The sequence below is a fragment of the Heterodontus francisci genome, chromosome 13 (genome assembly GCF_036365525.1).
Source record: "Heterodontus francisci isolate sHetFra1 chromosome 13, sHetFra1.hap1, whole genome shotgun sequence".
Lineage (NCBI taxonomy): Eukaryota > Metazoa > Chordata > Chondrichthyes > Heterodontiformes > Heterodontidae > Heterodontus > Heterodontus francisci.
The window spans coordinates 44,232,292-44,257,452 of NC_090383.1; the positions used below are offsets into that span (position 1 = coordinate 44,232,292).

Below are 25,161 nucleotides of genomic sequence, written 5' to 3' on the forward strand. Positions count from 1 at the left end.
TGCAAAGGCACTCCTTTGTCTCTGCTACAGCTAGCTTTCAACTTGTCTCAGCAGGATTCAACTATATTGGCTGGAAATGATCTCTCTCTCTCTCTCTCTCTCTCTCTCTCTCTCTCTCTCTCTCTCTCTCTCAGCCTTGCTGGAATTCAAAATGGCTTTTTTGTTATTGTACTGAGAGAGCTGAGGACAGACCTGACTAATGTTGGCTCTAGTCCTGTCCTGAAAAACTCCCCCTTTGTTCCTGAAAATGATTACCTTTTAAGCTGAATTTTTACAAGAGTTGGCTTCACCCATATGACTTCAAGTTTCAGTCCTAGCTGGGCTATATAATGGCCTTGATGATGACCCCATTCTGAGGAGATGAAGGTGGTCCACACTCCCATTGTAGGGGAGGTTAATCGGAGATAAGATGTCCGTGAAAGGTCTTGTCTTATTGTGTTTGAGTATAGCTCACATCCAGGTGATTATCTATCGCATTTCTTAGTAAATATGGATGTGGATTTGAGGGCAAGAGATGCTGAGGGTCTTGTGTCTTGTCCTCCATTTCCATTTTTTGACAGCATATACATCAGTCTCTTTCAAATTGTTCCAATTTTTTATTAGTCTTCACTTTGGTTCTGTATTTTTTCATTGTTGCACGTCTTGTGAGCGTGACACCTCCACCAAAAGGGAAAATATGAAATTCCTTGGATTTCATTTTTACGTTGTTTGGTTTTTTGGTTTAGTAAGAAAGAAGGCAGGTATAGAATCACACCACTGCATAACTTCTGCACTCATGACACCCACACCTCAATCTTAGAACTGCTACAACTGGCATTGTCTGTAACAGCCATTTCTTGTTCAAATTTCAGTTTGACATCCTTCCTTTCAATGATGGACAATTATAATTGAATTTCCTTTTTGGGCATTGAAGGTTTGCCCCGGGAAAGCTTCTGTTTAGAAAATTTAGTGTTTTCTATCCAGTTCCCACTGGTCTAATTAGTAAGTTTGCGGATGACACAAAGGTTGGTGGAGCTGCGGACAGTGATGAGGATTGTCAGAGGATACAGCAGGATATAGATCGGTTGGAGACTTGGGCGGAGAAATGGCAGATGGAGTTTAATCCGGACAAAAGTGAGGTAATGCATTTTGGAAGGTCCAATACAGGTGGGAAGTATACAGTAAATGGCAGAACCCTTAGGAGTATTGACAGGCAGAGAGATCTGGGCATACAGGTCCACAGGTCACTGAAAGTGGCATCGCAGGTGGATAAGGTAGTCAAGAAGGCATACGGCATGCTTGCCTTCATCGGTCGGGGCATAGAGTATAAAAATAGGCAAGCCATGTTGCAGCTGTACAGAACGTTAGTTAGGCCACACTTAGAATATTGCGTGCAATTCTGGTCGCCACACTATCAGAAGGATGTGGAGGCTTTGGAGAGGGTACAGAAGAGGTTTACCAGGATGTTGCCTGGTCTGGAGGGCATTAGCTACAAGGAGAGGTTGGATAAACTCGGATTGTTTTCACTGGAACGACGGAGGTGGAGGGGCGACATGATAGAGGTTTACAAAGTTATGAGTGGCCTGGACAGGGTGGATAGTCAGAAGCTTTTTCCCAGGTTGGAAGAGTAAGGTGCGAGGGGCAAAGTTTAGAGGGGATGTGCGAGGCAAGTTTTTTTACACAGAGGGTGGTGAGTGCCTGGAACTTGCTGCCAGGGAAGGTGGTGGAAGCAGATACGATAGCAACGTTTAAGAGACATCTTGACAAATATATGAATAGGAAGGGAATAGAGGGATATGGGCCCCGGAAGTGCAGAAGGTGTTAGTTTAGGCAGGCATCAAGATCGGCGCAGGCTTGGAGGGCTGAATGGCCTGTTCCTGTGCTGTACTGTTCTTTGTTCTTTCTCCCATAACTGCAGAAGTGAGAAAATCATGTTGACTGTCGATTTGCCAGCTCTGAGGCCGCACTGAGACTCAGGATAGATGTGTGACGCCAGGGTAAGGAGATGCCTCAGTAGTTGTTGCAGTCACTGTGATCCACATTATTTTTACATTACACATGTCTTGAGGCACAGATCTTTCCTTCCAACCATACAAAAGTTCATGGAGATGCTGCAGCTGTGAGTTTTCCAATTTTGATGATTTCAGGCATCATTTCCCAATGCTTTAGCACTAGCAAGACGGTTGATGGCTTTGTTGAGCTATGATGGTGGGCTCGCTCCTCCATGACGGGGTAGTCTGAAATGGCACTGACACCTACTTCAGTGACAAGGTTCTCCATTGCATAGAGTTCGAGATAATGCTTGATCCACCTGTCCATCTGCTTGCTCGGTTCAGCGATGATCACCCTTGTCTTTGCCTTCAAGGGTGCTGATTTAGTTACTGCTGGCCCCATTGCTTTCTTAATTCCTTCTTGCATCCCTTTAGCATCCCCAGATTCAGCAGCAGATCAGATGCTGTTGCAGAGTTTCAACCAGTATTGATTGGCGCAGTGCCAATCAGTCTTTTTCAGAAGGCGTTTGTTAAGGTGCCACATAAAAGATTATTGCACAAAATAAGAGCTCAGGGTATTGGGGGTAATGTGTTGGCATGGATTGAGGACTGGCTAACACACAGAAGGCAGAAAGTCGGGATCAATTGGTCTTTTTCAGGTTGGAAAGCCATAACTAGTGGGGTGCCACAAGGATCGGTCCTAGGTCCTCAACTATTTACTATCTATATTAATGGCTTAGAGGAAGGGACAGAGTGTATCCAAATTTGCTGACGATACAAAAATAGGTGAGAAGGCATGTTGTGATGAGGACACAAAGAATCTACAAAGGAATATAGATAGGTTAAGTGAGTAGACAAAAACTTGGCAGATGGTGTTCAATGTGGGAAAGTGTGAGGTAATCCACTTTGGTAGGAGGAATAAAAAGGCAGATTATTATATAGATGGAGAAAGACTACAAAATATTGCAGTACAGAGGGATCTGGGTGTTCTTGTGCATGAAACACAAAAGGTTAGCATGCAGGTGCAGCAAGTAATTAGGAAGGCAAATGGAATTTTGGCCTTTATTGCTAGGGGTTAGAGTTTAAAAATAGGGAAGTCTTGTTACAACTGTGCAGGGTGTTGGTGAGACCACACCTGGAGTACTGCGTACAGTTTTGGTCCCCGTATTTAAAGAAGGATATACTAGCATTGGAAGCAGTTCAGAAAAAGTTCACTAGGCTGATTCCTGGGATGAAGGAGTTGTCTTATCAAGAATAGCCAAACAGGTTAGGCCTTTATTCATTGGAGTTTAGAAGAATGAGAGGTGATCTTATAGAAACATATAAGATTTTAAGGGGGCTTGACAGAGTAGATGTTGAGAAGATGTTTCCACTAGTGGGGGAATCTTGAACTAGGGGACATAGTTACAGAATAACGGGACACACATTTAAAACTGAGATGCAAAGGAATTTCTTCTCTCAGAGGGTGGTGAATCTCTGGAATTCCCTGCCTCAGAGAGTTGTGGAGGCTAGGTCACTAAATGTATTAAAGGAGGAGGTAGATAGATTTTTGAAATCTCGGGGAGTCGAGGGTTAGGCGGAGCAGGCCTGAAAGAGGAGTTGAGGCCTTGGACAGATCAGCCATGATCTTATTGAATGGCGGGGCAGGCTTGAGAGGCTGAATGGCCTTCTCCTGCTCCTATTTCTTATGTTCTTATGTCTGCTGAGAATTGTTTCCAGCAGCTCTGACAGCATTTAGGTTTTGTTTGCTGGAGACTTGCTTGTAGTACATGAGGGCTCTTCTCTTAGTTGCAGTAACTGGCTCCATTTCAGTCCAATATGCCTCAAACCATTCAACATTTCTCCGATCTCTTTTTCCATATGCAGTGAATACAGAGTTATAGATGGTGAGATGCAGATGACCCCATTTTGACACCGCACTCAGCCCTTGAGTGTTGTTGTCTGAAAGAGGATGTTGAGGAACTCCTGGCTCCTTTTTAGGTCAGTGGTACAGCAAGTGTTGTTCCAAGGATGACCTTTCTTCTTGGAGTGGTGTCGCTTCCTTGGCTGAAACCTGACCTTGCTACACATCAGGGTGTGGTCAGTCTCACAGTCAGTGCTGTGATAGCTGTGAGTGATGAGGACACTGTTGAGGCTGGTATGTCTGATGAGATGTAGCTCAGGGTTGTTCAACCTTTTCATGTGGGGGGGCCACATTACAATTTTTGTCTTATATAGGGGGTCATTGAGACAATTTCAGAAAGATAAAGGCATTAAAAATTTACCTTACTATTGTTAAGACCAGGTGAGGAAGGCATCTCAGATTTCCCTCTTGCCCCTTCTTTGGTTTGGCCATAACACGGTTTATCTCTTAAAACAGTGATTTTAGCTTATCACCTCAGTGAGCCCTTGCTCAATTCACTTTTGTCACAATTGAAAATGAACCAATCAGACAGGTTTTCTTAGGTTTAAACAAGAAAGATGCAAGTTTATTAGCCTCATCACTCTCACCCGGTTAAAGTTACTAAAAAACGTGACGCAACCCCGCTTGCGTGCATACGAGATGCACACACACACACAAATAGATGCAGAGGGGGAGAAAGAATTGGGTGGGGGGGGGAATTGAAGTAGAGTTCATAATAAATGGAATACAGATACTGTTATTAGTGTCCTTGCGGTCGTGTCCTTGATTGAAGTGAAGGTATTCTCGCTGGGGCCTGGTGCACAATTTCAGACTGCTTCTTTGGTACCAGAAGGCTGAAGAGGGGCTTTGTCTGTAGTCTTGAAGTTTACGCTGCCACCATGGGTTCCCTGGGACTTTGCTGGAGAGAGAGACAGATCTTCTTGGTGTTTAAATTGCAGTCTGTTCCTTTCTCTCAGGCACAATTCAATAAGCCCCAGTCTTACCAGTAGGTTGGTTCTTTTTTTTTTTAAACACATTCTTTGCAACGTCCAGTAAAAAAGTTTCAAGTAGTGTCCCATATGGCAAAATTAATATGTTTCCATTTGGCAGGCGTGATTTCTGTCACACTATTTATCAAAACAACAAATGTGCATTTTTGTGAAGAAGCTTTAAATGAGATGATTAATTTATTGACCTACTTTCTCATCACGATGTTGGACACTGATTCAGTGAGATACCAGGCATTTTTTTTGCTTGCAAAGGTAGTCAATGTTTGCCCGCACACTTGTATCACTGCGGAGTACTCCGAATAGGTATCCATCTGTCAGGAGTGATCTTGATCTCTTGCTCTCTCTCTGTGCGCCCCTCGCTTTCCGTCCCCCCTCTCTCTCTGCCCCAGTCTCATTCTCTCTGTCCCCCATCTCTCTCTCTCCCCCACCTCTCTCTCTCTCTGTCCCCCCATCTCTCTCTCTGTCCCCCCATCTCTCTCTCTGTCCCCCCATCTCTCTCTCTGTCCCCCCATCTCTCTCTCTGTCCCCCCATCTCTCTCTCTGTCTCCCCATCGCTCTCTGTCTCCCCCTCTCTCTGTCCATCTCCCCCTCTCTCTCCCCCATCTCACTGTCTGTCCCCCCCCTCGCTCTCTGTCCCTCTCTCTGCCCCCTCCTCTCTCCTTCTGTCCCCATCTCTTTCTCTCTGGTTCCCCTCTCTGTCTCTCTCACCATCTTTCTCTGTCCCTCTGACAGTTGCAGAGAGCAAGAATGCTCAGCAGAGCAGCTTTGCGGTTGGTCAGTTTTATTTTAAAAAATCACAGGTCAGTTTCATAGCTGGCAGGTGTTGGAAGTGGGAACAGCAGTTTCTGAATTACGGACAGATTTGGGATTTCCCGGCAGGCTCCAACTTTTGTTTAAAAACCTTCTGCAGGTTGATGATGCATGCAAGACAATTGTGATCGACAAAGAACGTACAAGGCTCAATGTGGACATAAAGTCCCCGAGAAGGTATAGTTCCTCGGTGCTGGGAATTCTGCTGATGGCAGCATCAGGTGTCTCATAGAACTGATCCTTGACATCTGAGGGTGGAGGTGAGTATCAGGGTATAGATGGACAAGATTAACTGGGCCCATGCTTGTGGACAATCGAAGAGTATGAAGTCTCTCTCAGCCTTCGGTGGGGGATGGGGGTGAGAGTGGTTTAATCATCACAAGCAGTATGTGTTTTACTGCAAAACCCACTCCAAGCTCACGTGTTGACTCTTGGGCTTTCCCCTGCCAGAAGAACATGTAGTGTTTCTCTTTAAGGGAACCACATTGAGCGAGCCAAGTTTCTTGCGTGCAGCAATATCCACATTGAGCCTTGTAAGTTCTTTGTTGATCAGAGCTGCCTTACCTGCATCATCAACCTGCGGAAGGTCGTTGGTAAGGCATGGTCCTTACATTCCAGCTTGTGATGCGGAGGACTAGTGTCTTTTTTTGTTAGGTTTGTCTTGCCTAGTGTATAGATTATCAACCCGCCTGTCGAGAGACGACTCTCTAAGCTCCAAGCACCCATTGAAGCAAGCACTTTGTGGTGGGACAACTGACTGAGGGCTGCCCAGCTTGGGATGGGCGGTAGCTATCCAATGAGACACGATGATCTCTCCCACTGTCAGAGGTAACCCCTGGCTCCCTAACTCTACACCAATTGAGCGAGAGCTTATAAGTAGTAATTGTTTTGTCCCGTGTTGTGTCAACATTTAAACACGAAGCTGGAGTGTCCTCTCCAGGGCGCTGGCCTAGGCAAATAGCATGGAGACCCTGAGTTGTCCAAGCATCAGGACCCCCCTGTTGGCATTGCTAGTATTGCCCATCTGAAAGGGGAAAAGTACTGTTTGGTATCAGCTCTGCTGCAGGAGTTTGCGGAAAACTTCCTGATAGGTAAAAGGACTCCACTCTGGATTTTCTGTCGGGGTTTACTCCCGAGGCCGCCTTCTCTCCCAAGACACCCACAAGGCAGTGAGGCTATTTACTCATAGCTGGGGGTCTGTTTCTCGGCACCAGAGCGGAACCAGATATTGGTGGGCCCGCATGCCACGCATCTGGAGGTCAGGCCTCCGAGTAACCCCCAATTACCCAAGGATAAAACCCACAATAACCCAGTGATAGAATCCAGAACAACCCAGGGACAGAATCCCCAATTAGCCAGGGGCAAAAACTCCAATGGCCCAGGTATAAAACCCAGGGTTATTATCCAGGGGATAAAACTTTGATCAGAGTCTCGAAAGTGCTGGAGGCACTTTTGTAGTGAGTGAGAGTTGGTGGGGCACAGGGGAGGAATGGAGCTAGAGGGTTGGCGGGGAGGCTTCAGTGTAGGCTGCAAGCCCCGAATAAGAATCTCCAGATTCCGCGTTTGCTGCTCCGTGGCTTTTTCCCGGGAGCAGGCCCAGGTTAACAGCTGCCATCTTGGTTGAGCATGGAGCATAGCGCATGCACAGCCATCTTGATGATACAGCCAGTGGGCAGAGCTTCACGGTTTTAACAATTCTTTCCCAGGTTGCTGCGTGTTTTATCCTTGGGTAATTGGGGGTTTTAGTCTCTGGGATGTTGGGGGTTTCATCCCTGGCTTATCGAGCCTTCTATCCCTGGGTAATTGGTGGTTTTATCACCCGGGTCATTTCTTTTAATTTTTTCATGGGATGTGGGCATCACTGGCAGGCCAGCATTTGTTGCCCATCCATAACTGCCCTTGAACTGAGTTGCTTGGTAATCCATTTGAGAGCACAGTTAAGAGTCAACCACATTAGTGTGGGTTGAGTCACATGTAGGCCAGACCAGATAAGGACAGCAGATTTCCTTCCTTAAAGGGCATTAGTGAACCAGATTTTTTTTTTTACAGCAATCGATGATAGTTTCACCATTACTGAGACTAGCACTGGGTTATTGGGGATTAATCCCTCTGTTATCAAGGTTTTATCCCTGGGATTTAGGGGGGTTTTATCTAATGGGTTATTGGGTTTTAATCACCTGGGTTACTCGGGGATTCGGCCCTGGGTTATTGGGGTGTTATCTCTAGGTTATTGAACCGGGGTTATTCTTGGACTACTGAGGGTTTTATGCCTTGGATTATTGGAGATTTGGTGTTTCAAATCAAAAAGGGTTTAGAAAGAGTAAATAAAGAGAAATTTTCAATAGATAAAGGGTCGATAACCTGAAAGAGCAGATTTAAGAAGATTGGCTAAAGGATCAGAGGCGACAAAAACTTTTTTACGCAACAAGTGGTTAGGATTGGGAATGCACCGCCAGATAGTGTGGTAGATTCAGATTCAATACTAACTTTCAAAAGGGAATTGGATAAATACTTGAAGGAGAAAGAAATTGTAGGGATATTGGGTAAGAGCGAGCTTGTGGGACTAATTGGATTGCTCTTCAAAAGAGTCAGTGTAAACTCCATGGGCCGAATGGCCTCCTTTTGCACTATGCTACTCTATGGTCCTATTTTGATGGTTTAAAAAAGATTGCGAAAATAAGAACTCAACCACCAATGATGGTGGCTGTGTGAGCAATTTTGCTGAGTTTTGCTTCTATACCTATTATTTTGTAAATAGATTAATATAATCCTAGTGAGAACGTATACACATATTCTCTCATGAGTTGAAAGTATAGCCACATATTGATACAAAATGGAGTTTTAGCCCGAGGCACTGTGGGACAGATTTAGTGAGCTCACAGTTGGAGCTTGGTACAGCATAACACAGATAACGAGAGAGGGCCCCTCTTATCAATGAATCTGCAGACTGCCCGGCACCTTCAGGAATGCAGGCCCATTTAAAGTGACAATTGGGAGACTTCAGGACAACTGATTCATCAATTGATGATCAGGGCCGGCATAAGCTGGTCAGGTCGCCACATGATGCCTAATCAGTGATTTAATTGGTACTATGTGTAATGTATGTAATCAATAACCATTCTGATTGGATTGTGTCCAGCCGGGATGGGCTGAGTAACTGTATATCTGTTGTGAATTTCCTTTGTTCCAGAGAGTAACACTGGACTGCTTTTAGGTAAGGTGTGCTCTCCATGATATCATGAATAAAGTCTGTTAATTCTCAAAGTCTGAGTCCGGAGAATTTGTTGAATCATTGGGTTTTAACTGGATTTTCTCCAACAGTGGCTGTCCCCAAAAAATACAAATTTAAGAGAAATCAGAGAAGGCAAGGATGAAAAGGCCATTCAGCTCATCGAAGCTCAACCCTCTGAGCTAGCCAGGTTTTTCTCGTGTTCGTTTTGCTTCGTTCCAAGCATGCTGAAACAGAAGATTGTAGCGTTGGGACTATTTGCAGCATATAATCCAAGCTGACACTTCAGTCTGACGGAGTGTTGTACGTGAGATATTAAACCAAAATCCCTTCTACCCATTCAAGACGAGAGTAAAGATCCCAAGGTGTTATTTGAAGAACATGGAGTTCTCTCTTGATATCATGGCCAACATTCCTCCACCAAGTATTACCACCAAAAGTAGACTAATTGATCACTTATCTTACTTGCTTTCAGGGCTGTGTACAAATTGCCTGCTGCATTTATTTACATAACAGTGACTTCAAAAAGTAATTAATTGACTGACATGGTCTGGTTGTTCTGAGGTTGTTTGGGCAGCACAATGGCTAGCACTGAAACCTCACAGCTCCAGCGACCCGGGTTCAATTCTGGGTACTGCCTGTGCGGAGTTTGCAAGTTCTCCCTGTGACTGCATGGGTTTTCGCTGGGTGCTCCGGTTTCCTCCCACAACCAAAGACTTGCAGGATGATAGGTAAATTAGCCATTATAAATTGCCCCTAGTATAGGTAGGTGGTAGGGGAATTGAGGGAAGGTGGGGATGTGGTAGGAATATGGGATTAATGTAGGATTAGTATAAATGGGTGGTTGATGGTCGGCACAGACTCGGTGGGCCGAAGGGCCTGTTTCAGTGCTGTATCTCTAAATAAAAAAATAAATAAGATGTTCTATACCTACAATTTCTTCCCTTTTTTATTTCCTATTTTTATTATCCAGCTGCACTTTCAACAAGCCTGTCTTGATTCCTTCCTGTCTCCTGAACTCAATGCAGCTCCTATTGGTTGAGAACCTGTGGCAAATGAAATGACAACTCAATAGAATAGCTATTGTAGGAAATGAAATTGTCACGCTAGTGGGTTCAGTCCCTTTCCTTCCAACAGCACTGAAAATGACATCTCAGCTTCTCTCAACAAGAACTCCATGTAAGAAATAATTAATATATCTGGCCCTGGTGGATTGGAATCAAAAGTTGGTAGTCAAAACAGTAATTGAACAATGGGAGACCTTCAAAGAGGAGAAAGTTTAGGTAGAGTAGACACATACCCCTGAAAGGCGAAAGGGATGGCATCCAAAGCTAGAACTCCCTAAGGGAAAGGGATGACTAAGAATATAGAGATTAAATGAAAACAGAAAAATGTAAGATTCTTAGTAGAGACCAGTTAACCTGTTTGTGGTGGTGTCGGACGAAAATAATGTTAACCAGGAACCAGGAGAATTCTCCAGCTTTTCAGTCATTACAGCACAGAAGGAGGCCACTTGGCCCATGAAGTCCATGCTGGCTCTCTGTAGTCAGTCCCATTTCAACACTTTATCCCCATAGCACTGCAAGTCATTTTCCCCCTCAGGTGCCTATCCAATTTCCTTTTGAATTAATTGAGCAGCTGTTTCCACCACCTTCATATGTAGTGCTTCAGGTCATTACCACTCACTGCATAAAAGTTCTTCCTCACAGCCAACCCCCCAGTAACTCTTGCTCAAAACCTGTTTCCCCTAGTATTTGTACCATCAGCTAATGGGAACAGCTTTTCTTTGTCTACCTTATTGAAACCTGTCATGATATTGTTGTAGGGTATTCCCAAGCGCAGAGGCACCTGCAGTACATATCATACTGTTTAAATATTATTTGAGTAACCAGTAACATATATTAGTCAACAGTGAGGAGGTTGCAAAGCACCATGGGGCTCAGTGAACTTGACCACATTCCACAGGAGCTGAGTAATCCAATCTCAAACAAAAGGCTAATTAAAATGAAAAGCAGACACCCTTGTGGAATGCTGACAAAGGTGCTAGCCTGTAACGAGGTGAAAACATCATGAGTAGTCCCCAGCAGACCCATTCACCCGCCTCCAGCATTCTCCCTCTACCTGGACCCCTCCCCCTGGCCTCTTACCCGCTCTTGATCTCTTCATCGAAAACTGTCGGCGAGACATTGGTCGTCTCAATTTCTCTGCCCCCCTCACTCACTCTAACCTGTCCCCCTCTGAACTTGAGGCACTCCGTTCTCTCAGGTCTAACCCTGACATGGTCATCAAACCTGCAGACAAGGGTGGTGCTGTTGTTGTATGGCATACCGACCTCTACCTTGCAGAAGCTCAACGCCAACTCACAGACACCTCTTCCTACCTCCCTCTGGACCATGACCCCACCACCGAACATCAAGCCACCATCCAAAGGACTGTCACTGACCTCATCTCCTCTGGAGATCTTCCCTCTGCGGCTTCCAACCTCATAGTCCCACAATCCCGGACAGCCCGCTTCTACCTCCTTCCCAAAATCCACAAACGGGACTGTCCCAGCAGACCCATTGTGTCAGCCTGCTCCTGCCCCACTGAACTTATTTCTTCCTATCTAGACTCTATCTTTTCTCTGCTGGTCCAGTCTCTTCCCACCTACATCCGTGACTCTTCTGACGCCCTACGTCATTTTGACAATTTCCAGTTTCCTGGTCCCAACTGCCTCCTCTTCACTATGGACGTCCAATCGCTCTACACCTCCATCCCCCACCAGGATGGTTTGAGGGCTCTCCGCTTCTTCCTGGAACAGAGGCCCAACCAGTCACCATCCACCACCACCCTCCTCCGCCTGGCTGAACTTGTTCTCACATTGAACAACTTCTCCTTCAACTCCACGCACTTCCTTCAAGTAAAAGGTGTCGCTATGGGTACCCGCATGGGTCCTAGTTATGCCTGTCTTTTTGTGGGATATGTCGAGCATTCTTTGTTCCAGTCCTACTCAGGCCCCCTCCCCCAACTCTTTTTCCGGTGCATTGATGACTGTATCGGTGCCGTTTCCTGCTCCCGCACCGAACTAGAAAACGTTATCAACTTTGCTTCCAATTTCCACCCTTCTCTCACCTTTACATGGTCCATATCTGACACTTCCCTTCCTCGACTTCTCTGTCTCCATCTCTGGGGATAGGTTGTCTACTAATATCCATTATAAGCCCACCGACTCCCACAGCTACCTCGACTACACTTCTTCACACCCTACCTCCTGTAAGGACTCCATTCCATTCTCCCAGTTTCTCCGTCTCCGACGCATCTGCTCTGATGATGCTACCTTCCATGATGGTGCTTCTGATATGACCTCCTTTTTCCTCAACCGAGGATTTCCCCCCACTGTGGTTGACAGGGCCCTCAACCGTGTCCGACCCATTCCCCGCACCTCTACCCTCACCCCTACCCCTCCCTCCCAGAACCATGACAGGGTTCCCCTTGTCCTCACTTTTCATCCCACCAGCCTCCATATCCAAAGGATCATCCTCCGCCATTTTCGCCACCTCCAGCGTGATGCCACTACCAGTCGCATCTTCCCCTCCCTTCCCGTCAGCATTCCGAAGGGATCGTTCCCTCCGTGACACCCTGGTCCACTCCTCCATTACCCCCACCACCTCGTCCCCGTCCCAGGGCACCTTCCCCTGCAATCGCAGGAGGTGTAATACCTGCCCATTTACCTCCTCTCTCCTCACTATCCCAGGCCCCAAACACTCCTTTCAGGTGAAGCAGCGATTTACTTGTACTTCTTTCAATGTAGTATACTGTATTCGCTGCTCACAGTGTGGTCTCCTCTACATTGGGGAGACCAAGCGCAGACTGGGTGACCGCTTTGCGGAACATCTCCGCTCAGTCCGCAAGCAGGACCCTGAGCTTCCGGTTGCTTGCCATTTCAACACTCCCCCCTGCTCTCATGCTCACATCTCTGTCCTGGGATTGCTGCAGTGTTCCAGTGAACATCAACGCAAGCTCGAGGAACAGCATCTCATCTACCGATTAAGCACACTACAGCCTGCCGGACTGAACATTGAATTCAATAATTTCAGAGCATGACAGCCCCCCATTTTACTTTAATTTTTAGTTATTTTTTCTTCCTTTTTTTTTACATTCTTTTTTACATTTTTTACAATCTTTTTTTGCATTTATTTCATTTCATCTTAGTTTGTTCAGTTTGCTTACCCACTGTTTTTTTCAGGTTTACACTTGCTGCTGTTCAATATTCAGTGTATTCACACCTAATCTGTACTAATGCTTTGTCTTTCAACACACCATTAACATATTGTTTGCCTTTGCTCCGTGACCTTTTGGTCAGCTATGTGGCCTGGTCCAATCTGCACCTTCTCCTTTGTTATCTCTTGCCCCACCCCCACCTCACTTGCTTATAATCTGTGACTTTTCTAATATTTGTCAGTTCCGAAGAAGGGTCACTGACCCGAAACGTTAACTCTGCTTCTCTTTCCACAGATGCTGCCAGACCTGCTGAGTGATTCCAGCATTTCTTGTTTTGGTTTCAGATTTCCAGCATCCGCAGTATTTTGCTTTTATTATATGAGTAGTCCCCTCTCTGTGTATGGGCCGGTAACGAGGTGAAGATAAGGGGGTATGGAAAACATCATGAGTAATCCCCTATCTGTGTATGGGCCGGTCATGCAGCCCCTCTATGCTTAGTAACCGCTTCCATTGGTTCTAATAATCAATGTATATAATCGATAATCGTTGTGATTGGACCATGTCCGGCCAGGATGGGCTGAGTAACTGTTTGAAAATGTGTAAGTATGGATGATTCCCCTTTGTTCAGGGGAGAGGCATCTGGACAGCCCAGTGACCTGCTCATGTAACTAAATAAACTGTTTGACATTGGAGCAGACCTGAGCGTCGAGTGATTCTTCTAGATTCATTCCCGCTAACAATATTGCACAGCTCTATCAGATCTCCCCACAATTTCCTTTGTTTCAAGAACAACCCCAGCTTCTCCAACCTGACCATGTAAGCTATATTTGCTCCTGCCTGGAAACATTCTGGTTAATCTCCTCTGCACCCTCTCAAAGACCTTCATATTTTCTTAGAATAATTTCATAGGATCTTTTACATCCTCAAGACAAATAAACTTTTGGTTTAATGCATCATCCCAAAAATGACGCTCCTGACACAGAGTTGTAAATCTTAGTTTATACGCTAGTCTTCAGAGTGGGGTTTATTGATTAGCAGAGCTAAGGAAATTTGAATCAGATAGGAGGTTGATGTTATCTATAACTACCAATTGAAATAAAATGGAAGTCAATTTGACTAGGACTAAGACCAGATTACAATGTCCAATAGCTACACAAGGACGAATCTATACATTCACTTTGGAAAGTATGTTGAATATAAGAATTTAACGAAAATAATAAATGTTTTCTTCCACAGATCACAAAAGAGTTTGGAGAGAACGCGGCTGCCAAGCTGAACATAGACCCCGCCCCCGAGCTGATGTGTGGCCTCTGTGTGCAGTGGCTCCTCCCCGAACGCGCAGTTCCGAAGAAGGGTCACTGACCCGAAACGTTAACTCTGCTTCTCTTTCCACAGATGCTGCCAGACCTGCTGAGTGAATCAAGCATTTCTTGTTTTGTCTCACATCCATTGCTCGTACCATGAATCAGGAGGACGATGTGGTTATTGTATCTGCTGCCAGAACCCCTATCGGTAAGAACACTCAGCTCGGCGTGGGTAGGGAAAGAGTCGGGCCAGCTGCCCTGCAATAATGGAACGCGAATCCTCGGTTTCCTTCCCTGCCCTCCTTTCAAACTATATGGGAACCCTGGTTGCCTTTGGACTTCTTCGATATGAGCCGTGGCCTATCCGACATTATCTATTGTTTAGGCAGGCTGCTGAAGCCGGATTCCTTCCTCCGGCCTTAGCACCAGGTGCAGCCACTCAGAGCTGCGAAGACCCGGCAGCGGCTGGTGGCTCGGAGCCAATTCAGCGCTCCGATAGAATATGGCATGGTTCTCATACCAGCGCCTGATTGGCTGCGGTCCCATGGCCTGCTTTCGATTGCTGTGATTGTCTGAAACGCGGAGGCGCGTTGAGCAGCAATGCCGGGAATTCGATATTTCCCGCTCGAACAGCGCAGTGGGTCTTTAACACAGAGAATGCAGGCTGAGAATACAGTGGAAAGAGAACCAGCATTAACCACACACTTTAAACATGACTCAATAAATTAAAGCTTTCCAAATCCTGAAGCCTATATCAAAATTGCTTAATTGAGTCGTGAATGTTTCTTAGCTCCATAGAGTCCCATGTCGAATCCAGATAGGGGAAAAAATAGCAGTATTTTCAACTATTCATTCAGAACAACTTCTTGACCCAAAGAGTGGTGAGAATGTTAAACTCATTACCCCAGGGAGTGGTTGAAGCAAATAATATGAAGCAAATGCATCTGCATTTAAAGGGAAGCTAGGCAAGCATATGGAGGAGACGGGAATGGAGTTACCACTACAGATTTAGATGAGGAAAGATGGGAGGAGTCTCAAGTGAAGCATAAACACAGGCGTGGACTAGTTGGACCAAATGGCCTGTTTCTGTGCTGTCTATCCAATGTACTCCAGGTTTTATTTTTTGACACTGATCAAAGCAGTCCTTTAATGGGTATAGTTGAAACAGCGCAGAAAGCTTTAATTTACCAAAAAAGATACTTAGTTTGTATAAATGGATGGATCCAGCATCTGGTTTGTATACTAAATGTTGTAAACTTCTCAGTTTTGTATTTTTACAGGAATATATCTTTTAAGCTTTTTTCATTTAAATGATACCTCCGGCCCACCATTCTGCCTGGCCTCTGTGCCTACAGTACGTTGTAGGAAATGCTTAGAGGCAAAATGATGAAGAACAGTTGTTTGGTGATAAAAGAAAAAAATGAAAATACTGGAAATAGAGTAATTGCAGAACAGGGAGAGTCCTTGCAGGCTCTCTGTGGAGCAATCCAGTCAGTCCCATTCCCCCGCTCTATCCCCGTAGCCATGCAAGTTTATTTCCCTAAAGTTCCCATCTATTTACTTTTCAAATCATTAATCGTCTCCGCTTCCACCAGACTCATAGGCAGTGAGTTCCAGGTCATTACCGTTCGCTCATTTGTTGGTGACATCCTCTTCCCAGAAGGTTGACTGCCATGGATCTCCACCTCTGTCTGACCTGTGCTGCCCTTACACATTCCACATTGGTCAACTGCATCCAGTCCATTATATCTGTCATCTATTTTCTCCTCTGCTTCCCTCTCCTACATTTTCCATCGATCTTTCCTTCGAGTAATTGTCTCTGTCTATCTTCTCCTCTAATGATGTGACAGAAATATTGTAACTTTCTCTCTTTGATGTTATGCAATAATTTCCTCTTTTTTCCAGCCATTTCCAGCACTCCATTAGTCTTTCTGTCTGTGTAGGCTATCCGGAACATCCTTCAATATGTCCACATCTCGAATGCATTCAGCTTATCAATAGTTTCTTTGTTGTTCATGTCTCCGAGGCACATAACAGAGATGGTGTAGGGGGTAACATATTGACATGGATAGAAGATTGGCTAGCTAACAGGAAACAGGGTCACTTTCTGGATGGCAAGATGTAAAGAGTGGTGTGCCACAGGGATCATTGCTGGGGCCTCAACTTTGTATGATTTATATAAATGACTTGGATGAAGAGACCAAAGGTAAGGTTGCTAAATTTGCTGATGACTCAAAGATAGGTAGGAAAGTAACTTGTGAAGAGGACATAATGAGACTACTAAAGGATATAGATAGGTTAAGTGAGTGGGCAAAGATCTGGCAAATGGAGTGTAATTTGGGAAAATGTGAAATTGTCCATTTTGGCAGGAAGAGCAAAGAAGAAGCATATTATCTAAATGGTGAGAGATTGCAGAGCTCTGAGATGCAGAGGGATCTGGGTGTCCTACTGCATGAATCGCAAAAGATTAATATACGGGTACAGCAAGTAATTAGGAAAGCTAATAGAATATTATCGTTTATTGCGAGGGGAATTGAATACAAAAGTAGGGAGGTTATGCTTCAGTTATTGAGGGCATTGGTGAGACTACATCTGGAGTACTGTGTACAGTAATGGTCACCTTATGTAAGGAAGGATGTAAATGCATTGGAAGCAGTTCAGAGAAGGTTTACTAGACTAATAACTGGAATGGGCGGGTTGTCTTAAGAGAAAAGCTTGGACAGGCTAGGCTTGTATCCGCTGGAGTTTAGAAGATTAAGAGGTGACTTGATTGAAACATATAAGATCCTGAGGTGTTTTGACAGGGTGGATGTGGAAAGGATGTTTCCTCTTGTGGGAGAATCTAGAACTAGGGGTCACTGTTTAAAAAGAAGGGGTCGCCCATTTAAGACAGAGATGAGGAGAAATTTTTTTCTCTCACAGGGTCTTGAGTCTTTGGCACTCTCTTCTCCAAAAGGCGGTGTAAGCAGAGTCTTTGAACATTTTTAAGGTAGAGGTAGATAGATTCTTGACAAGCAAGGGGGTGAAAGGTTATCGGGGGTAGGCGGGAATGTGGAGTTGAGGTTACAATCAGATCAGTCATGATCTTGTTGAATGGTGGAGCAGGCTTAAGGAGCCAAGTGGCCTACTCCTGCTGCTAATTCGTATGATCGTATGCTCGTATGGCAAACTGTGGCACTTCAGCATTTTTTTCCTAAGGTTCAGGTTCAGTTTCTTTGATATTAGCAGGTCCTTCATTCTGACAAAGCTAGACTTGGCTAGCTCAGTTCTCCTTTGGATCTCACAATCACATCTCCTATCGTTTGTGATAATCTGCCCAAGGTATGTGAGCCTTTTAACTTGTTCCAGCACTTGTCCATTTACTTCAATTTTCACACCCTGGGTTCTCATGGCATTTCTTTGCGGATGAGGATTTTGGGAAGGTTATACTCATCGGTTGCAGGCCCGCTGGTGGCTAGTCAGGCCTATCCATGACCAGCACATTCTCCCACAGAAGGTGTAGTCGCTGCTGGGGGCAATTGGATCTATCTTTCTCCTCTTCTCTTTCATGCTGGTTCTTTGCTCAATCTCAAAGGTGTCTGTAGCCCTCCTGATGTAGCATCTCTTGGCATCACGATCTATGGCCTGTGCATCCCACTGGCGATGGTCAATGTGGCACACAGAGAGGGACTTCTTCAGGGAGTCCTTGAAACGTTTGCATGGGGCCCCTGTGTTCCTTTTACCATTGGGCAGCTTTCCATACAATATGATCTTGGGCAGGCGACCAGCCCAACACAGTTAGCTTTGCAGGAGGATGGCTTCGATGCTGGTGATGTTGGCTGTTTCCAAGACTTCAATGTTTGTGATGCGGTCCTGCCAGCGAATCTTGAGAATGCTGCAGAGGCAGCGCTGATGGAAGCGCTCTAGAAGGTGTATATGACGGCAGTATAGGACCTATGACTCGGCGCCATACAGAAGGGTGGTGAGGACTGTGGTCTTTGCTCTGAGGCTACGTTTGCTCCACACTCGTTTGTAGAGTCTGCTGAATGTTACTGTTTGCTTTGAGAGCCTATTGTCACTTCCTTGTCCAAGGTGGCATCAAACAAGATGATGCTCCTCAAATAAGTAAATTGCTTGACGGCATTCAGCTCGGTTCCCTCGATGACCATGCTTGGTGGTCTATATTCTTCTTGGGGTTCAGGCTGATGCAGGACTTCAGTTTTCTTTAAATTGATTTTTAGTCCGAAGAGTTGTGCCGTCTCGGAAAAATGTGTTATACGTTGCAGGTCTGACTGACTGTGGGCCAGGAGAGCACAGTCATTGGCGAAAATAAGTTCACAGATGAGATTTTCTTTGTGTGAATCTGAAGACGCCTGAGGTTGAAACGTTCTCCATCAGTTCGGAAGCGTACGTAAACTCCCTCCTTAAGGTCTTCCGTTGCCTGCTGCAGCATCATGCTGAAAAAGATGGTGAATAAGGTTGGGGCCAGCACACATCTCTGCTTCACGCCATTCGAGATTCGGAAGGGACTCGAGAGGTCGCTGTTTTGCTTGACTTATCCTTGCTGATTTTCACCAGGAAATTCAAGATCTGCTAAAAATAAAAAGGTCAGCTCATCAGGATCACCTGGGTCACCATGCTGCTTCACCATGGCCAGGAACCTGGCTGGGCATCCAAGTTTTACAAGGATTTTCCAAAGTCCATCTCTGCCTTGGTGAGGTCTACAAAAGTGACGTACAGGCCTTTGTTTTGCTCACAATGCTTTTCTTGTAATTGTCTGAGTGCAAATACCATGTCTGTCTTGCCTCTGTTTGTTCTGAAACTACACTGGCTCTCTGGGAGATTTTCTTCCACAATGGAAGGCACAAGCCTGTTTAGAAGTATTCTAGCCAGGATCTTCCCAGCAATAGAAAGGAAGGCGATCACACGGTAGTTGGAGCAGTCTGATTTTTCTCCTTTGTTTTTGTACAAGGTACAAAATAATGGCATCATGAAGATCCTGTGGAATCCTGCCCTGTTCTGGCAGGCCGTGAAAAACTCATGGAATTTGGTGTATAGGGCAGAGCCACCACGCTTCAAGGCTTCAGGTGGAATTCCATCAGCTCCGGGAGCTTTGTTGTTCTTCATCTGGTTGATGATAGTCACAGTTTCCTTCAGAGTTGGGCTCTCATCCACTTCTTCTTTGACGGGCTGTTGTTAGATGAGATTGATGGCAGTATCATGCACTGTGCACTTGGCACTGAAGAGAGTTGCAAAGTGTTCCAACCAGTGATTCAGGTCTGACTCCTTGTTGGTGAGTAGGGTCTTGCCATCGGCGCTCTTCCAAGGGTTTTGAGTTTTATGTGCTGGTCCATAGACAGATTTTAGTGCTTCATAGAAACTTCTTATGTCACCAGTGTCAGCGTACAGTTGAGTTTTTTTTCCGCAAGTGTGATCCACCAGTCATTTTGGATGTTCAGTTTACATTGAAGGGTAATGTAGGTTGTCTTTTTCTCTTGGCTGAGCCAGATGAGCTGACCTTTTTTATTTTTAACAGATCTTGAACTTCCTTGTCATTTTCATCAACGCAGTCCCTATTCTTCTTGGTGCTGGGTCCAATGACCTAGTTGGAAGTATCCAGTACTGCAGCTTTGATGTGTACCCAGAGTAAAGGCCTGCTACCCAACCCAAACCCGACGGGTCTGGCTTTCGGGCTCGGGTCCGGGTCGGACACACGCCGTAAGTATTGCATTTTGCTCTGCTGGTAAGTGTCAAAAGTTGAAAAGCCTACCTGAGCTGGGAGTCCAGGACCTCAAGGAGGGAAATTTTGAGTCTGCGCAGTGAGCATCTCTATGATGTCATCGCGCTCATACTGCAGCTTCCTGCAGATTCGGAATGGGAAGGTAGGTAAAGTGAACGTTCCGGTGGTCGGGTCGGGTTGGGCGCAGGAAAAAATGGAGGGACTTGGGCCGGGTCGGGTTCGGGTCGGGTTTTTTTCTCTGACCTGAGCAGGCCTTTATCCCAGAGGTCTTCTGGAGTGGAATCAGCAGTGAGATCAGGATGTTCCAGTCTAGTCTGTAAGGTTGCTTGATAGCTATCTCTGCAATATGAGGTTTGCAGGTTGCTGACTGGAAATTTCTTTGATGGGTTGTCTCTAGGCCTGTTCTTGGGCTTAGGTTTGAAGTGGAAGTTCAGCTTCGAACAAATGAGTTGGTGGTCTGTATGACAGTCAGCACTGGGCATGACTGTTGTATGCAGGATGTTCTTTAGGTCACACTGGCGCACCAAGATGTAATCTATCAGGTGCCAGTGTTTAGAGCATGGATGCATCCAGGTGGTCTTGAAGTGATCTTTTTGTTGAAAGAAGGTGTTGGTTATGGACAGTTGCTTTTCTGCACAGAGTTCTAAGAGTAAATATCCGTTTTCATTACAGTTTCTGATTCCATGGTTTCCGAGCACTCCTTTCCATGCCAGGCTGTCATGGTCCACTCTGGAATTGAAATCGCCAAGGATGACAATTTTGTCCTTGGGAGGGGCAATCTGGATGAGTTTACGGAGTTCTGTGTAGAACTTATTTTTGTCAGCTGGGTTAGCCTTCAGGGTTGGAGCATAAACACTGATGAGGGTTGCATGCTGCTGGTCTTGGAGGGGGAGGTGGAGGGACATGATGCATTCGGAATGGCCAATTGGCAGGCTTGAAAGTTTAGTGGCGCTAGTCTTCACCATGAAGCCGACACCAAAGAGGCGTTGTTCACCTTGAGGTCTATCTAACCAATAGCGGGTGTAGCCAATGTTGTGTTCTGTCAGGCTGCCTTGCTCTGAGAAGCGGACCTCGCTCAGGGCCATTATATCAATGTCTAGTCTGGCTAGCTCATGGGCCACCAGGGCTGAGTGTCATTGTGGGCAGCTGTTGTCACCAGAGTCGAGCATTGTTCTCATGTTCCAGCAGGTGAGTTTCAGAATTTGTCGTCTTTTTCCACCTTTTTGAAGCAAGGTTAGGAGCTCGCGTTTCCTTCTCTGTCGTAGTTTGACCGCATTAAGAGATGCCCGTTGACCGCGGCAAGCCAACTGGGTGGTAGGGAGACGAGCATTTGTTTAGGCCACCTTTTCTAGGCCCCTCTCCAATTTCAGAGCAAGCAGTGCTGTCCTTCAAAAAGGCTGCTTGGTCGCTCAGGGTGCTACCAGGTGATGATGTCCTCTCTAGGTCATCATCAAAACGAATAATATTCCTGAGCCGCCTGCATGCAGGATTGGAACTGCAGCTGCCAGTGCCATCTTGCACTTGCCGTTTTCACCCCTTTCCCGTCACTACAGGACTTACTTGTTGAGTTGCATTTGGGGTGGATCTTTCCTTCCTGCCTGCGCAGTGTTGCTTTAAGGTGGAGTAGAGTTTGTGCTGACTGGCCCCACCCTTTAAGCCTGGAGCTCATCTGTTGTGGCCCAGTGAACTGGGATGGTGGCAACGAGGTCTCCAAGCCGTAGGTTTGGATTCAGAGTTTCTCTCTCCTAGGTGGGTTGCCGACCAAGGCTTGAAGGGACCCTCCTTCCCTTGCTATTTTATCCATAGCTGGTATACCAACAACCCCGTAGTCCATGCAACATGGTGTGGCACACAGTTGGTACAGAACATGATGGTCGCTTGAGCCGCTTGGAATCCTTCCGCCCTGGCCGTTAGCTTTATCAAGAAAGACATCCGCCCAGGTAGTGTCATGTTTATCATTTCTCCCTTCACTACATTTCGCCCGTCAGCTGTGCCGGGATGTGGCGCTTGGAGCCAGAAGTGAGAGCTGGGTGTAGGTGAGGCCCAGTGATTCCAGTCCATCCTACAAATTGGATGCAGCTGACTGAAAATACAAGGGTACTACCTCTATCTGAACACCCCATACATTTGTTCATTTACTTCAATTTTCACATCCTGGATTAGTTCTCTGCTTATCACCATTGTCTTGGTTGTCTTCACATTTTCACATTCATTTGTAATCTATGTTCCACATTCCTTGCTTTCAATGTTGTTCGAAATTTCCTCTGGTGCCTCTTCTGACTCTGCAAACAATGCAGTGTCATCTGTATATCTCAAGTTGCTGACGTTCAACCCACCAATGTTGCATCCTGGTAGATCATCTATGTCTCTGAAGGTAGCTTCATTGAACAGGTTGAACAGTTTTGGCAACATATCACATCTCTAGTGCATTCCTCTTTTGACTGGGAATCTGTCTGACAAGCTGCTATCAAGTCTAATCATTGCTGATTGATTCCAATATAGAGTCTGAATTATCTTTTATCATTTCTGTGTTCTAGTTTGTTTAAACACTCCATTATTTGCTGATGATAGACTCTATCAAATGCCTTCACATAGTCTATAAAGCATACATACACAGGTTTTTGCACTTCCAGGTATCTTACAATGACTACTCTCAAGTTAAAGATGCCCTCTCTTGTTCCTTTCTTTGGTCTGAATCCTGACTGACTATCATCTATCTGCTTCTATAGACTGGTCTTTTCTTTGCAAAATTATTATTATTTATTATTACCACTCACTATGTAAAAAGAAGTTCTTCCTCACATTTCCCCTGAATCTCTTTCCAAAGCGTTAAATCTGTGTCCTCTAGTCCTTATCCATTACCTAATGGGTACAGCTTTACCTTGTCTACCCTATTTAAATCTGTCATAATCTTGTATTTCTCTATCAAATCTCCCCTCAATTTTCTTGGCTCCAAGAACAAGCCCAGCTTCTCCAACCTAACCTTATAGCTAATATCCCTCATCCCTAGAACCATTCTGGTAAATCACCTCTGAAGCCTTTTATGTATCTTCACATCCTTCCTAAAGTGTGGGGTGACCAGAGCTGGACACAATACTCCAGTTGTGGCCTAACCCGAGCTTTATGAAAGCTCAGCATAACTTCCCTGCTTTTGTACTCAGTACCTCTACTTATGAAGCCCACGACTCCATATGGTTTGTTAACTACACTCTCAATATGTCCTGCCACTTCAGGAATCTGTGCACATGGATCGCAGGTCCCTCTGTCCCTGCCCACACTCTTTAGAACATGTCATTAAGTCTGTGTTGCCTTTCCCTATTCCTTCTGCCAAAATGCATTACCTCACACCTCTGTGTTAAATTCTATCTGCCACTTGTCTGTCCATTCTGAACAAAGAACAGTACAGCACAGGAACAGGCCATTCGGCCCTCCAAGCCTGCACCAATAATGATGCCTGTCTAAACTAAAATCCTTTGAACTTCCAGGGTCCGCATCCCTCTATTCCCATCCTATTCATGTATTTGTCAAGATGCCTCTTAAACGTTGCTATCGTACCTGCTTCCACCACCTCCCCCGGCAGCAAGTTCCAGGCACTCACCACCCTCTGTAAATAAACTTGCCTTGCACATCCCCTCTAAACTTTGTCCCTCGCACCTTAAACCTATGTCCCCTAGTAACTGACTCTTCCACCCTGGGAAAAAGCTTCTGACTATCCACTCTGTCCATGCCACTCATAACTTTGTAAACCTCTATCATGTCGCCCCTCCACCTCTGTCATTCCAGTGAAAACAATCCTAGTTTATCCAACTTCTCCTCATAGCTAATACCCTCCAACCCAGGCAACATCCTGGTAAACCTCCCCTGTACCCTCTCCAAAACCTCCACGTCCTTCTGGTAGTGTGGCGACCAGAATTGTACGCAATATCCCATGTGTGGCCGAACTAAGGTTCTGTATAGCCGCAGCATGACTTGCCAATTTTTATGTCCTGTTGCAGTCGATTGGTATTATCCCCACTGTTTGCCACACCTCCAAGTTTGGTATCATTGTCAAATTTTGAAATTTTATTCTGTGTTCCAATATCCAAGTCATTTATATATAAATCAAAAAAAGCAATGGTCCTAGCATTGAACCTTGGGGAACACCACTGTCTACCATCCTCCATTCTGAAAAACAATCATTTACCACAACTCAAGAGGTGTTAATTAAAATTAATAGTTTAAATAAGGTGCCAAATAGATTTTAAAAGTGGGAGTAGAATTTTTTTAGATCATGGAGGAGCAGCTGAGACCTGTTGCTTGCAATTCAAGAGGTGAGGTGAGAGTGACTGCGCTTGACATCAAGGCAGCATTTGACCGAGTATGGCATCAAGGAGCCCTAGCAAAACTGAGGTCAATGGGAATCGGGGAAAACCCTCCGCTGGTTGAAGTCATACCTAGCACAAAGGTAGATGGTTGTGGTTGTCAATCATCTGAGCTCCAGGACATCACTGCAGGAGTTCCTCAGGATAGTGTCCTAGGCCCAACCATCTTCAGCTGCTTCATCAATGACCTTCCTTCAATCATAAGGTCAGAAGTGGGATGTTCGCTGATCATTGCACAATGTTCAGCACCATTCGTGACTCCTCAGATATTGAAGCAGTCCGTGTAGAAATGCAGCAAGACCTGGACAATATCCAGGCTTGGGCTGATAAGTGGCAAGTAACATTCGCGCCACACAAGTGCCAGGCAATGACCATCTCCAACAAGAGAGAATCTAACCATCTCCCCTTGACATTCAACGGCATTACCATTGCTGAATCCCCCACTATCAACATCCTAGGGGCTACCATTGACCAGAAACTGAACTGGAGCAGCCATATAAATACCATGGCTACAAGAGCAGGTCAGAGACTAGGAATCCTGAGACGAGTAACTCACCTCCTGACTCCCCAAAGCCTGTCCACCATCTACAAGGCACAAGTCAGGAGTGTGATGGAAATACTCTCCACTTGCCTGGATGGGTGCAGCTCCAACAACACTCAAGAAGCTCGACACCAT

The 25,161-nt window shown here is 45.5% G+C and overlaps 1 protein-coding gene across 3 annotated transcripts in view; it reads left to right on the plus strand.

Moving 5' to 3' along the window:
* Positions 1-14,419: 14,419 nt before the first annotated feature.
* Positions 14,420-25,161, plus strand: part of acat2 (acetyl-CoA acetyltransferase 2) — a 94,318-nt gene continuing 83,576 nt past the window's right edge. For 2 of the 3 annotated variants that reach the window (XM_068044740.1, XM_068044741.1), the window contains exon 1: positions 14,421-14,613. In XM_068044740.1, the coding sequence (XP_067900841.1) occupies positions 14,562-14,613 (52 nt within the window). In that variant the 5' untranslated portion in view covers positions 14,421-14,561. Of the gene's footprint in view, positions 14,614-25,161 lie in introns of all 3 variants that reach the window. The other variant, XM_068044742.1, reaches the window with a different exon arrangement.